Raw genomic sequence first — 14,872 nt, 5'->3', positions numbered from 1 at the left:
GGCTACAAGACAAAGTTGGAGTCACCAAAACGAAAAATCTATATTTAATATATTAGAATCAACAGTTAGTTAGAATTAAATACTAGTAGTAGCAGTAGTAGTACATGAAATATTCTTGACCTCTCAATTCAAAGCAAAACTCCTCCTCCTCCTCTTCTCAAAGAAATTTAACACAAATAACCATACAACTGTTTTCATTTTTTATTTACAAACACTGCACCTCAAAATCGACATAGCCTACTCCACTTTTACAAGTTGATGCAATTCTCTATTTAATTATCATGTAACCCAATTCCTTATATATTTGTAATTGCTTAGGTATTAAATATTATTATATGATTATATTTTACTGCTATTCGATACGGTAATTTCATGCTACGTTGGATGTATAAATCTACATGGCCGATTCGATATTTCTCACTAGTTTAAGGCTCAATTAACAATAATCACTATTTATGCTCACTGAATAATAGAATACCATAATTCATTAACCCTACTTGTGTACAATTAGTTAGATGACATATGTATGAAAAATATTCTTTATAGGTTTTATCTTTATGTTGTTTGATCATAAGTTTCAATTCAATTTTATAATGTTGAATGATGATTAAGTTGTTTGTTATTTATTTATTTTTCTGTTAAACATAATAATAGTTTGGAAACATATTAGTCATTTTATTGTACAACACATAAGATAAGAGGCAAAAAACCAAGTACTAGAAGGGGAAAGAAATAGTGTCATCCGTGAGGGCCAAATGTAAATTCGAGAAAATAGGAGGGACTTAAATTGCAAGCTAGAAAAGAAAAGAAGATGAAATAAAATGTAAAAAGAAAAACTAAAAAGCACAGTGAAAGAGTGAAGAAAGAGCAGCCAGAGTATGGTGGTGGTATGCCCATGGTGAGAAGGTGGGAGGGGTGTGTGTGTTGTGTGCTTCGGCCTTTTGAATTCTCTCTCCAGAAATTAATTACTTTTAGCACTAGTATAAATTATGGTTGTTGTCATTCACTACAACCAATACCATCATCATATCAGTAGAAAATCTGGTATTTATTTTCTCCTGTAATCTGTGCTTGGATGTTAGACAGACAACCCACCAGTCGTTGCGGCTCTCTCAAGTCTCAAGACTCAATTTTTAAGCATTTTAGAGAGAGAAAGAAGTAGAAATTTTGATGGTTTGGTGATGGGATCGCACCACAATCCCAAGTAACAACGACCCTCTTTTTATCATTCACATATGCGTATCATATAGCAGTACATGTTCCCCAATCTCCTCCTCCTCGTCATCTTCAGGTACTGCTACTTTCATATTCGGCGTCCAAGAAAGATTTCTTGTTTTTTTTGTTTTTTTCCTTCTAAATTTTCATTTAATGTGTTTGGCAAGAAAGTATTTGACAGGATTTGCATTTTTACTTCTTTTTTTGGTGCTTGACATGAATAAAGTTGCAAGCATATTTTTATATTTGATGGGATTTTACAAGAAGATTTCCGGCACCAAAATTTAATCCATAGTAATTTATTTTCTTTCAAATCCAAATCTAAACATAGTGTAAGTTATGCTCTTAAATGGATTTTTCATTTTTATATATGCCTACCTTGTTTATTTGCTTGAAATTTTTTAAGTGGATATGTGAGTGTTAATCGGGTTTCAACCATAAATATGTGTTGCTCCGTGGGACTGGTCAAGCAAATCACTCTATTCTTTTGCAGCTAAAAAATGAAATCTTATGTTTCATTCATTTTTCTTAGATTCTTGATTTCGAGAAATAGAAAGAAAAGAAAATTGTATGCAGTTAATTTCACTTTTAGCAAAGAATCGACTGATTTCTTGCGACGATTTGGTTTTTGTGAGGCTTTGTTTTTATTTTGTTGTTCATGTAGGCTATTCTGAATTTGTGTGTTGGAAAATTTCACTTCTGCTTCCCTTCCTTGTTTTCCTCCGTTTCTTCAGTTTTTGTCCTTACTGTATCTCTCAGAAAAACTGAAAATTGAGTTTTATAAAAAATAGGTTGTTGTTTTCTGCACCTCCTAATCACTTGCACATGTGCAGCTGACGAAGATTTGTTGGTTGTATTAATTGATTCACTGTCAGTTTTTGGAAGATTCTGCTTTATTATGAAATTATGGCAACCAGTTTTTGGTTACATCTTCCTTTGCTTGCTATTTCTCAGAAATTTTGATCAACTATCACAAAGGTCTGGTTCTTAAGTCTGTTTCTTGACTTTTCTTGTGGTTTCAAAGGATTCAGTTGATGCTGCTTCATCTTTGCTATTCTCTCAGTCGCTCTTGTCATGCAGTAAAGTATTAGGGTTCACTCGTTCCGTGTTGTTAATGTTAAGCAACTTGTCCTGTTAATTTATAGACAGGTCTTTTATCATATAAATGGATGCAAAGTCACACACACACTCTCTCTCTCTCTGGCTTTGCCCTGTGTATAGTCTGTGCATCACCACTTATTTCCTATAATTTCTTAATTTCTAGAGTCCAGACCCAGAAATTTCTATGTTAAATGCTTTAAATAGATTGTTTTCATGCATTTGAAAATGTCAGTTTAATTTCTCCTTTTGTTTTGCATTTGTGGCTGCCCTAAACTCGTCGCTGTCCTGCTAAAGAAAATAGTTGAAAATAATCATCAAGTTGTTTGAAGTGTAGACTAGAATGTGCTCCTGATAATAATAATCTGAAAAATTGAATTTATTTGAGTAGTCAGTTAATATTTTGTATGCCGTTAACTTGTAGTAATGCTCCAGATATTGGAAGTGAGAGATCTTGTTGTGTATTACTGAAACTTGTATTTCCTGCATGGAGTTTCGACACCTTGTTTGACGTTTCTCTTTCTTCCACGTGTTTATACTTTTGCCGCACGCGAAAGAATTGGAAAAGGATAGGGAATTTATTGACGGGTAACAGTTAACTCACAGTTGGATTGCCCTTGACTTCATTTGTTAAAGTGTGTTACTATCTTTCCATTTTTGTTTTTCCGTTTGTATATATCGGGCAATAGAATCTCAATGCTGCATCCCTAACTGTATAGTGTATATTATTCTCTGCTCCAACCTTTATCATCTAAGCAAAGGAAAACAGCTGTTTCGTAACATGCTAAATCTATATGAAATTCGTCTTTGATTTCTTCCTTAATTAACTTTTATTTGATTGAGTTTATTTCTTTTGTGCAGAGGCCTAAAGTGTCACTGATATAATTGCCGCTGCATCCACTCCGTTTGCTGCTACACTTACTGCATAAGGAAAACCTGATGGGTTCTAGATTCCCCTCTCATCAGCTTAGCAATGGGCTCTATGTATCAGGCCGTCCAGAGCAGCCGAAAGAAAGAACACCAACCATGAGCTCCGTGGCCATGCCCTATACTGGTGGAGACATCAAGAGGTCCGGTGAGCTTGGAAAAATGTTTGACATTCCCCTTGATGGCTCGAAATCTAGGAAATCTGGACCTATTACAGGTTCTACTTCAAGATCTGGGTCCTTTGCTGGAGCTGCTTCACATTCCGGACCTATAAACCCTAATGCTGCAGCCAGGTCAAGCTACTCTACCTCAGGACCTGTATCATCCATGGGGGTGGCCGGTTCTGCTTCCATGAAAAAATCCAATTCTGGGCCACTGAATAAACATGGGGAGCCTATCAAAAGGTCTTCTGGCCCTCAATCTGGGGGTGTAACACCAGTAACCCGCCAAAACTCAGGTCCTATGCCCCCAGTTCTTCCGACAACAGGTCTCATTACATCTGGACCAATCTCATCTGGTCCACTGAATTCATCTGGGGTTCCAAGAAAGGTTTCTGGGCCATTGGACTCAAGTGGACCAATCAAAGCACATAGTTCCTCAGTTAGTAACAACCAGGCTGTGACTACCCTTGGTCAAGATGATGAGTATTCCTTTAAAAGGAACCTTCCTAAACCTATCTTATGGGCAGTTATTCTGCTTTTTGTGATGGGCTTCATTGCTGGGGGTTTTATTCTTGGAGCAGTTCATAATGCTGTTCTCCTTGTTGTTGTTATTGTGTTGTTCTGCATTGTTGCTGCTCTATTCATGTGGAATTCTTGTTGGGGAAGAAAAGCTGTCATTGGATACATTGCGCGTTACCCTGATTCTGAACTAAGAACTGCAAAAAATGGTCAATACGTCAAGGTCTCCGGGGTATGTGACTTTATAAGTGTGACCATGTTATTTATAATATTATTATTCTCGACAGATTGTGGCCTTTTAACTACTGATTTGAATGATCACCCTTTATCCAAACCTGAATGCTTAGGATCATGTCCAAATGTTGTGGTTGGCTAGCTTATTTTTATTATTTGTTTCTATTAATGCAACATTCTTCCCAGATAAGCGAAGACCTATATTTTTATTATGCAGTATTAGTGATCACTTATTTTGTGTTCTTACTCAATGTTTTATTATATTGGGAAGGTGGTCACCTGTGGAAATGTTCCCCTCAAGTCATCGTTCCAAAAGGTTCCTAGATGCGTGTACACTTCTACAAGTTTGTATGAGTATAGGGGATGGAATTCCAAGGCTGCAAATCCTACCCATCGTCGTTTCACATGGGGGCTTAGATCTTCAGAGGTATGATGCTGTATTTGGTAACTTTTGCAGTCCATTCCTGAAATTTCTAGTCCTCGGCAGACTATGACTAAAATTTGTTGCTGACCGAGCATTTGCTATCTATCATCCTCCATTCCTTTTTACTCTATACAAGAAAGAAAGATAATTTGAAATACATTTACCCTCATCCACTTTTTTCACCTATAATCTTGTATTGGCAAAGTGAGGAAGAAGAGATGATGTGGAGACCTGTACTTTGTTTGAATATCCCACAAAATACTTGAGATTTATTTGACTGTATTGCCTTCACATTTTCATCTCTTTCATATTTTTCCTTTAGCTTGGTTTGAGCAGTTCAAGTGCTGATTCAAGTGCGGTATACCTAATAGTTAAACTAGATAGAGGTGCTGCTGGCATTGATGATTCATTTTGTAGCTACAGTAGTTAACTGGAATTCTTGGCCCATAATCGATGCAGAAGCATGCTGTCGACTTCTACATCTCTGACTTCCAGTCTGGGTTGAGAGCATTGGTTAAAGCTGGGTATGGTGCGCGGGTGACTCCTTATGTGGATGATAGTATTGCCGTTGATGTAGATCCGCTAAACAAAGATTGCTCTCCAGAATTCATCAGGTGGTTAGGAGAGAGGAATCTGTCGAGTGATGATCGTGTAATGCGACTAAAAGAAGGGTAAAGACTATATATAGTGGATGATTTTGAAATGAGCTTAAAAGTGTGGAATGGGAGTGAGTTTTGTTGACTTGATTATTGTGGTTGTGGTAGGTATATAAAGGAAGGAAGCACAGTAAGCGTGATGGGTGTGGTTCAGAGGAACGAGAACGTGCTGATGATAGTAGCTCCTTCAGAGGGGGTGACAACAGGATGCCAATGGAGCAAATGCATATTTCCTGCTACGTTTGAGGGGATAGTGTTGAGGTGTGAGGACGCAAGAAAGGGGGATGTTATACCAGTGTAGTAGTTAGTAGCCTCGCGCACTCTTCTCTATCTGTAGAGCACTAAGAGGAGTAGTAACAGCAGCAGCCTATATGCTGATGTCTTATATATACTAATAGATACAAGTTTGTTGTGAGTGTGGTATGGACAATTATATAGCATAAGAGTTGCAACTTAGTACTTGGTTTGTTTTGTTGTATTATTTCTGTATGTATAGTCTTTTGTGTCTTTGGTTGGTGAAAGCTTTGTAATGAAATGGTAAAACTATTATTAACTGTAACAGTAGAAACTCTCTTATTACATCTTCTATAGTAATTAGCTTATTATTTTATTAATTAATGTGGGATAAATTTATGAATTAAGAAAAGGTTGTTGAGTTTTCATGTTTTGTGAGTTACCCTATTCCGATTTATTTATATTACAAACACTCATTTCTATTATTTGTTCTCTTTACATGTGAAAATCCAAAAAGAAACAGATATGAGAGAGGCCCAAATCCAGCTATTACCAAAGGTAGAGGCCCAACAGAGATGAGATTCAAGAGAGTGAGAGAGAGAAATCCTGGTTCCTGCAGCTGCAACCATCATCCAAGCAAGAAGGCGACTCTGTTTTCGGGTACATACATACAATACAATATTAGTCCAATCTACATGGAAAAAGTAAAACCCCCCAAATCACAAACAACATTTTTCTCATTTTCTTTGCTATTTTATTATTCATTCTGTGCAGCAACGGTATCAGCCAATCCATTACTCATCGCTCTCTCTCTCTCTCTCCGCTCCCTTGTCTTTCTCTCCAAGACGTAACCCCTTTCGCATCAAATTAACTATTTTGAGGGAGATTGAGTGATGAACGAATGTTGAGTGATGATGGGAAGAACAGCTTTGGGGAAGCATAAAACCTCCAAGTTTGTCTTGGCATTGCTGGTGCTTTTAGGCCTCTTTCTCATTGCAGATCTGCTCTGGGCTTCCTCTTCTTCTTCTTCCTCCACTTGGGTACTGCAAAAATCCAACAATATCATCCTCCCCAACCCTCTTCCCACGCCGAATAAGGTCTGTCAATCACTCAATTCCCTTGCTTCACTGTCATTCCCCACACCTCTCATTTGCTTATAATACGTGCTGGAGCTGCTCTGATCCCTGAAATTAATGCTTTTTCTCATCATTGTTAACTCGTCAAAATCCACTTGTGTTTAATCTTAAAAATTTTCTTTTTCGCTGTCAAATAGATTATTTCTTTTTTTCTAATTTTTAAATAAGTGGTCATCAAAATTTCGTTTCTTGGGTAAATGCATCCTAAACGATGAAGCTATTGGAGCATGACAATATCTCTCTAGTCTCTCCTTTCTAATTCAGATCTCATTATTTGGGGAATTGAGCAGTGCTTTCATCTGTTTGGTAGCTTGATATGGGTGAATGCCTTCTTCATCTTCTCATTCTGCAAACTCAAATATGAGAATATCTTCGCCCTCTTTCTGACAGGATCAACCCAAGCAAGATAAGAAGGATATCTCTGGAAGGGTCTTATCAGCAACCTTTGCTGATTTGCCAGCTCCTGAGTTGAAATGGGAGAAGATGGCAACTGCACCAGTGCCACGGCTTGACGGTGCAGCAATACAAATAAAAAATCTTCTTTATGTATTTGCTGGATACGGGACCATTGACTATGTGAGGATTTTAACACTGTTCTGTTATGCTGTGCATATTTGCTGCTTGACTTGTTTGCATTTTAAATATTACTTAAAAGTCTTTTCCCATGTTTCCTCCGGTTTTACTTTAGAAAATCTGGCATTTGTGCACAATATAATGACTAATAATAATGACTATGTAAACTGCCTGACCCTAGAATGTGGAACAAATGGAGAAATGAGAAATTATTAGATTTCTGTGGAAGGAAGTTTGTGTACTTACCGTTGTTCCATTATCTCATTTTGTGACTTGAATTAAAGATACCTGGGATTGAAGATATTCATTGCAAAAAGAAGTTTGTATTGATCAGATTGATGTCCGGCGGATAACTATATTAATGAGTTTGTTAGCTCTTCTTATCTTTAAAATAACATGATGGAATAATGAGATGCCATGCAAGCATCCGTCCAACGTGCTATAGTGCTATGGTTATGGATCTGATATACCACCTGGAAGTACTATTATTTGAAAAAGGTTTCATTTTGTGCTTATCTTGAAGTTCCTTTCATATCTTCCCATGAGTGTGTGTTTGTGTGTGTGAGCAAAAGGTAATTGACCTTGATTGATGTGTTTTCTTTAAGGTGCATTCTCATGTTGATATATACAATTTCACTGATAACACATGGGGGGGGAGGTTCGACATGCCAAAAGAAATGGCGCATTCGCATTTAGGCATGGTAACTGATGGAAGATACATTTATGTGGTTACCGGACAATATGGTCCTCAATGTAGAGGGCCTACAGCACACACATTCGTATTGGACACAGAGACAAAGCAGTGGCGGAGCATGCCACCTTTACCAGTCCCAAGGTATGAAACCTGTTAGTCTTTGTAGATTCTGGTATCTGCTGGTTGTCTTTAGTGAATTCTTCTGTTTGTTTTTCTACTATGATAAACCATTGGCTCTTCAGATATCCATATGTTTGGTTAGTTTAATGCTGGAATCGGTATGTTTGCTTTGTTTTGGCCTTTCTGTCTTGTCATGGTATAGGTTTCTGATACATAAATGAATTAATAATTTTATCTAAAGCATTTTTTCTAGCGTTTCATGAGTGATTGCCAAGAAACAATTTGTATTTCTGTCTTGCTTTTCTAATATTGATCTTGAAGAGGTTACATAAAGGAAAGTTACTGTATACATGAACGTACCATCTGTTTCATCAGAAATTGGTAATAGCATGCTACTGAACGAGTTGTGTTGCTTTTAAGCAAGAATGCAGCTTCAACAGATTTAAGTTAATGATTTCTTCATCCATCATCTGTAGATCAGACAAACTGGACTTTAGTGTGCATGTGTTTGCTGTTGATACATTTGTCCATCTCAGATATTGATGGGATTTTCAGGTGCAACTAGGTTTGCAGGATAATTTGGGTTTGCTTTCTGTTATATGCTCTTTGTTCAATATGTTATGGAATTAGCCAATTAGGTCATCTCTGATATTGCTACATACATTACAAACCCCTTACATATATAATGTCCTGATAACCTTTTTACACTGAAGGAAACTGAATTAATTGAAGGTATACAGCCTCTTTTATCTGTTGAACTTGCTACTATTGTATTGTTTATATAGAGTCCAGTGAGTTTCCCATTCCAGAGTAGCTTCTTAAACTATTTCAGATTACTGGTGATTGTAGGTTTCTTGTAAATATAATAGCATGATTATCTATTGATAAGTGTTTTGTGTATTCCAATTTAGGAATACAACTGGTCTGTTTCAGACATCAGGAATGTTGCTATATTATAAGCACACTTCAATAAAACTTATTGACATGATCCTTTCAGGTATGCACCTGCTACCCAACTTTGGAGAGGACGACTCCATGTGATGGGTGGTAGCAAAGAGAACAGACATACACCTGCACTAGAGCATTGGAGCATTGCTGTAAAAGATGGTAAAGTTTTAGAAAAAGAATGGCGAAATGAAATTCCCATTCCTCGCGGTGGGCCTCACAGGTATTCAGATTTTCTAACATTTAATTGAATTACATATAGTGATCAATATTTGCTCTTATCAGAATCTTACACCTGTTTATGGGATTGCCTATAAATTGAACCCACATAACGAGTTTAATATTGATAACCTAATGATTGTGTGTCTGGTCTCCAACAATTTAAATGATCATGTTCTTTCCAGTTGTGGATTCGAGTTTATGGTCTATAATCAGCTAACTGACATGTTTTGTGCAGATTTCAGCATTTAAATATCTGATCTGACCAGCTGCACCTGTCACCCCAACTGATTAATTTCTCTATTTTTTTAGGCAAATATAATCTTAATCTACATTAAAAACACACATTGAGTCCAAATAATGCTGTTAGCTGTTCTTTTTTCTTTTTTTCCTCCCAAGTTCCTGCACCAAACAGTCAAACATTCAGATGTCTATAAACATGAGTTTTTGTTGCGAGGAAAAACTTTCCTACAATCTGAATCAATATGTGAGCTATTAGTTGTGAAGATGTCATTTATCATTTTGCCCCTTAACGTCGCATCAAAACCACTTTGTTCTAGCCAATGTGAGGAAACTTTTTGGGTAAAGTATTTTTCTAAATCTGAATCACTCTAGTGACCTCCAGTTTAAAGATTTTTGCTTATTTAGCATGGTTTATCATTTACTGCAGATTGTTCCTTGTAGGGCTTGTGTTGTGTTCAATGATCGTTTGTATGTTATTGGTGGTCAAGAGGGTGATTTCATGGCTAAACCTGGATCTCCAATTTTCAAATGCTCTCGCCGGAATGAGGTAAGTTCCAGATTTGTATGATAAAGCAAGCAGTTGTGTGTTGCTAGATAGATCAGAATACTGATGCCAAGAGAGATTCTAGGGTTGACAAACTTTTGAGGGTAGACCAACTCACATCCCCATCCTCCCTCACCCAAAAGAAATCTAACTCCCTTGATTTAGAGTTAAAGATTGTCTAGAGATTTTCACAAATAAAAAACATGTCACTTTGTTTGGTAAATGCTGAGCCATTTGATTGTAAACTTATGCTTTCGGCAGGTTGTATTTGCTGATGTGTACATGCTAGATGATGATATGAAGTGGAAAGTGCTACCTCCTATGCCAAAGGCGGATTCTCATATTGAGTTTGCTTGGGCAATTGTTAATAGTTCTATCATCATCGCTGGGGGTACCACAGAGAAGCATCCTGTAACTAAAAAGATGATATTAGTTGGAGAAATTTTCCAGTTTGACTTCAATACCCTGGTATTCTTCTAAACAATTCAAACATATTTTGGTTTTCCTATCTTATTTCTTTTCTTCATTTTGTCACAAAGTTTTATAACTTTGAGGTCCATGATCCTTAACTAGTCATGAAATGGCATTGAAATTTTTACTTTGACATGACCTAGTATGTGTTATGTGGCAGGATTCGGTGGCAGAATTAGCAGTTACCTGGCTAAGTTTTGCCATATAGGAATAGACCTCATTAATCTAGGCTCCATCTCTTGAAATAATATCTGAATATCTGATCCTTGGATTATTGGTTTACTCTTTGATATCGACTCCATTTTCTTGGAACAAGACTGGTAGCCGGAGTAATCTTGTTTCCTGACAATCTGTAATCAACGGGTCTTTGTCCTAACAGAAACAGTTTTATGCTTTATTTGCCTTGTGTGGAAAGTCATTTAATTGCATGCATTCTATATTCGCTCATTCGCTCAGTAGTAGGATTACATACCGTAGCACTCAAGTGACCAGGCTCCCCAATTTATGAATTTCTTTCTTTTTTTTTTCTTAATTTGAAATATAACAGAAATGGTCAGTGATTGGGAAGCTCCCATATCGTGTCAAAACCACTCTTGTTGGCTTTTGGGATGGAATGTTTTATTTTACATCAGGGCAAAGAGACAGAGGACCTGATGATCCAGCACCCAAAAAGGTCATTGGAGAGATGTGGAGAACAAAGATAGCATTATGAGCAATTTTTTTGTAGCTGATTGGTAGATAATGTGCCGATGTAACAAACAGTATACTGTATTCAATCCAATGGTAATTTTTTTATTTTTATTCTTCTATTTTTGATGTCCGCACCGAATTGTATGTGGAATATAATTATTTTTTTGCTGCTTTATCATTCTTTCTTTCTAGTTTCTATTTTGTGAAATGCAGAATACAGAATTCTCTCTTTCATGTTTGCATGTGTAAATCCCGAGACATCACCGAACCGAGCGAAATTCTCTCACCTCCAGAACCGTCATGCTATTTATGGGGTAATGTTAGCAGAGACTACAAAATAAATGGCTTTTTAACTTTGCAATATGCAGAACTACTAATGATATTAGCTATACTATTGACATCAGATGTGCGCCTAAGGAGCCTAATTTAAACACACCTTAAGACAACAAGAACTAGATCATAAACTGCATCATAATAAGAGGTTTGCCCGGGGATACTAATCACATCACTCGGCCACAAACAGGAACACACTTGATGTTTTTTCTTGCTATGTCTCTGAGCAGCTTCTGTCTTAAGACGATGGCATTTTCTGTAAAGATTTTACCGGCAATTGCAGCAATATTCTGGTCATACTTTATCAGTAACTAGAAAGTACATACAAGCTCAGAATTCATGCCGTCTGTGATCTGAGATACACCTCTAAGACTGCAGCACAAGCTCCAAGATGAAACTTTCTCCATCAAATCTTAAGCCAGATGGATCAGCAGGCTGGACTAGCCCATCTACCATTCCACCATAAACATACAAGTAGCAGCCTGAATCATCAACACAAGCTCCATGAAATGATCGACAATTGGGTTTCTCCCCCTTGGCCTCAAGCCTTCTCCACATTTTTCTGAATCCTCTGTTTCGATGTAGATTTCTAGGCTCTATTGCAACAGAAGTGATTGAACTGATGTCCAGAACCCAAAAATCATCCTTCCTATGCCTGTTTGAGTCTTCGCCTCCATAAATAAGCAGTCGACGTCCTATTATAAGGTTGGCTGAGTGGCCTACTCGTGGGAGGGAAAATCCTTGAGGTATGCTATGCAACTCAAACAGCAGTTGTCCCCATCTCCAATGTCCTTCAGATGCATCAAGAAGCCATACATCATTTAGCACATCATAACCGATACCCCTCCCTCCAAATAAGATCGTTTGTGCCCCCCCAATATGAGTTAAGGTGTGTCCCGAACGGGATGGAGGACATGGTTGAGTCACAATTTCTTTCCATGTCCCAATAGACAAATCATTGGAAAGATCAAGAACCCATGTGTCACCTAGTCTCACGCCAGATGGTCCAATGCCTCCATGGATAAGCATCTTTTTATTATCAATGCAACATCCAGCATGAGCACCCCGTGGTGGTGGTGCAATTGAACCAACATCAAGAAGCCGCCAGGACAATGTAATGCCCCGTCTTCCATGAATAGTTACTTGTCCAATCCATGTGTCATTTTTGCGGACTCCATGGTCATTGATCCCTCCAAAGAGGACAATGTAATCACCAATTACAACGCAACAATGGCCAAATCTCCCACTTGGAATGCCTGAATTAGTCTTTTTCCACTTTAATGTTCTCCTGAAATCGTTTCCTATGTACGCCACCCATGTGTCATCAAGGTGCCTGCCTGAAGAAGCCAAACGGAGAAACTTTCTTAGGTTGTTACAGTCAGTAAACACTAGGGCACTTAAGTTATGCTTCCACAAGTTTGAAGATATGTGCATTCAGAAAGATTAGTTGTGGTTCATTTCTTGGGAAGTCAAGTGCATGCTTTCGAGTAAATACATGTTTTCCTATCAGAGAGTCTACTTGTATCAAATGATGAAAGCTTAAAAGAATGCCGTTTAAAACTTTGATACAATCTGAACCTCTTCATGTTGATCATAACATCATGCTGCATAGAGACAGAGAGCAGCAAGCACAACCAACATCAAGTTAACGAGATTAGTAAAGGAAATTTACATTCCTACATTCATTAGAAGAAACCAGAAGCCTTTTTTTGCTTTTGTGTTTCTTTTCAGCACGACTTGGACTTGGACTTCAATTATGCTCATACTAGATTAAGCAGAAAGTGGCCCTATAACTGCTAATAGCAAGCATGACAACTACTACTCTAGAGCAACCAATCTTGACACTTGAAGTACCGTGATTTGTACAACAACAACAGTTAGTACGAGGATCGGTGAAAGAACAAAAGACAGGGAGGCAATGATATTTGCAGTTCATAATTATGCAACCAATCACATCCACAAACAGTTAATCCAAGAATCATAAACCAAAAAATTGAAGAAGCATGAAAAGATGGCAATAAAAGAGATGTGGCTAACCTCCCTCACATCCCCCACCGAAGAGAACCAAGCATCCAGACACTAAATTGAGTGAATGAGAAGCTCTGGGGCTGGGGAGCATCTCATCACCATCTGGGATCTCAGCCAAGAGTCTATGGCAAAACACAGAGTCCAACTGGTAAACCTGCTGGTATAACTTCTTCCAGGGATGATTAGAGACCTTGAGGGCGTCAACTGGGGTTTGTCCCCAGTCCCTCCTGCAGATAGATTCCCAGAGAGAATCTGAATAAGCCAAAGACTTCAACTTTTTACATGTCATAGCAAAACATAGGATGGATTCAATGGGTAAGAGAAGCAAGATTGAAAATAGATGGTCTTGGGGGATTCTTGTTATTGGTGATGATCCATTATTGCTGCTGCTGCTGCTGCTGCTCTCAGCCATGGGACAAAATCTCTGTTGTTTTGTGCTGAGTGCTTTGTATTATTACATTGCTGATTTCTTTTGGTTTCTCCCATATTTTCTTCTTTTTTCTTTTTCTTCTCACTGCTGCTGTTTTTACAGCTGGTGCTTTGTCTGTAGTGTAAGGCAAGACAAGTCCAGGAGGAAAATTCTTATATAATGCTTTGACTCTTTTAGGAAGAAATTGTTTAACATGTCAGCATCACACCATAATCTTTAATCAACGTGGTCATAATTATTACCCCACTACTACTAAAGACGTCGAGTTGTTGACATTAATGGAATTCCTTCTTGTGCATACATTACCTAATAACATGGCCTTGAAAGAGGAAATGAGTAGTATAACATTGATGGGCGTAGGGTTGGAAAGGAAATAAAAGCATCCAATGAGGTTTTGTCAATATTATCACAACTGGGGGCTCGTCTCATGACTCTACGCAGGCCAAGATGATCCCATCTGCTCTCTTTTTATGTAGACAGAGAGAGTAGCTGCATTTGGTATGGGTTGGGGCATTCTTCTGTTTCTGGGCTCCTTTCGACTCAGTCCACCACTTTCCTTGTACACGCCTGCCTTCCAATTTTCAAATGCTACATATCATTTAACTTGATCAAATTCATGCTCCATTTAAGAGAATAGATTTAGTTATCAGTCTTCAAATCAATTTCTTTTCTCGTCAAATTCTTGCAGGATTATTCTCGATTAGCAAGTACACTTGGTGAAAGACGCACTTTTCTAATCCAATTTACCGCTTACTATTATTGAATTCCATCACATCCAAAGACTGCGACTCAGAAAATAATGCCTATACTATTTGCAAAACTTACACTTGGGAATGGAATTGACATTTCAAACCTGAATCCACACAGCGCACTCTGAATTATTGGAAGTTGAAACAACTAATTATCAACTTGTAAAAACACAAATCTCACTTTTTCTTTCCCTTTGATAATTATAAACACGAATCTCATCAACAATAA

The 14,872-nt window shown here is 37.7% G+C and overlaps 3 protein-coding genes across 3 annotated transcripts; 2 read left to right on the top strand and 1 right to left on the bottom strand.

The window, feature by feature from the left end:
- Positions 1 to 832: 832 nt before the first annotated feature.
- Positions 833 to 5,848, top strand: LOC105157921 (protein SHOU4-like). The gene is made up of 6 exons (XM_088878474.1): positions 833 to 906; positions 1,083 to 1,291; positions 3,175 to 4,152; positions 4,426 to 4,581; positions 5,038 to 5,249; positions 5,343 to 5,848. The coding sequence occupies exons 3-6, from the start codon at positions 3,253 to 3,255 to the stop codon at positions 5,533 to 5,535; spliced, it is 1,461 nt and encodes a 486-aa protein (XP_088734600.1). The 5' UTR covers positions 833 to 906; positions 1,083 to 1,291; positions 3,175 to 3,252; the 3' UTR covers positions 5,536 to 5,848.
- Positions 5,849 to 6,152: 304 nt separating this feature from the next.
- LOC105157920 (Galactose oxidase/kelch repeat superfamily protein) lies at positions 6,153 to 11,222 on the top strand. Its single transcript, XM_011074451.3, has 7 exons — positions 6,153 to 6,565; positions 6,995 to 7,180; positions 7,783 to 8,012; positions 8,989 to 9,159; positions 9,840 to 9,945; positions 10,204 to 10,410; positions 10,961 to 11,222. The coding sequence occupies exons 1-7, from the start codon at positions 6,380 to 6,382 to the stop codon at positions 11,123 to 11,125; spliced, it is 1,251 nt and encodes a 416-aa protein (XP_011072753.2). The 5' UTR covers positions 6,153 to 6,379; the 3' UTR covers positions 11,126 to 11,222.
- Positions 11,223 to 11,391: 169 nt separating this feature from the next.
- On the bottom strand, positions 11,392 to 13,995 carry LOC105157919 (Kelch repeat-containing F-box family protein). The gene is made up of 2 exons (XM_011074450.3): positions 13,474 to 13,995; positions 11,392 to 12,773 (listed from the first exon to the last, which is right to left on the bottom strand). Exons 1-2 carry the CDS (start codon positions 13,874 to 13,876, stop codon positions 11,803 to 11,805), a joined length of 1,374 nt encoding a protein of 457 aa, XP_011072752.2. The 5' UTR covers positions 13,877 to 13,995; the 3' UTR covers positions 11,392 to 11,802.
- Positions 13,996 to 14,872: the final 877 nt, after the last annotated feature.

This window comes from Sesamum indicum, linkage group LG3 (genome assembly GCF_026168435.1).
Source record: "Sesamum indicum cultivar Baizhima isolate 11 linkage group LG3, ASM2616843v1, whole genome shotgun sequence".
NCBI lineage: Eukaryota > Viridiplantae > Streptophyta > Magnoliopsida > Lamiales > Pedaliaceae > Sesamum > Sesamum indicum.
Note: the sequence above shows the minus strand (reverse complement) of the source record. Positions and strands in the feature narration are given on the sequence as shown.

Bases quoted from the DNA above. Each gene is read 5' to 3' on its own strand.
- LOC105157921 (XM_088878474.1), top strand. From the start codon at position 3,253: ATGGGTTCTAGATTCCCCTCTCATCAGCTTAGCAATGGGCTCTATGTA. The intron at 4,153-4,425 runs GTATGTGACTTT...TATATTGGGAAG, and splicing joins AATACGTCAAGGTCTCCGGG to GTGGTCACCTGTGGAAATGT. The intron at 4,582-5,037 runs GTATGATGCTGT...TAATCGATGCAG, and splicing joins GGGGGCTTAGATCTTCAGAG to AAGCATGCTGTCGACTTCTA.
- LOC105157920 (XM_011074451.3), top strand. From the start codon at position 6,380: ATGATGGGAAGAACAGCTTTGGGGAAGCATAAAACCTCCAAGTTTGTC. The intron at 9,946-10,203 runs GTAAGTTCCAGA...TGCTTTCGGCAG, and splicing joins AATGCTCTCGCCGGAATGAG to GTTGTATTTGCTGATGTGTA. The intron at 10,411-10,960 runs GTATTCTTCTAA...GAAATATAACAG, and splicing joins AGTTTGACTTCAATACCCTG to AAATGGTCAGTGATTGGGAA.
- LOC105157919 (XM_011074450.3), bottom strand. From the start codon at position 13,876: ATGGCTGAGAGCAGCAGCAGCAGCAGCAGCAATAATGGATCATCACCA. The intron at 12,774-13,473 runs GTTAGCCACATC...TGGCTTCTTCAG, and splicing joins CGGTGGGGGATGTGAGGGAG to GCAGGCACCTTGATGACACA.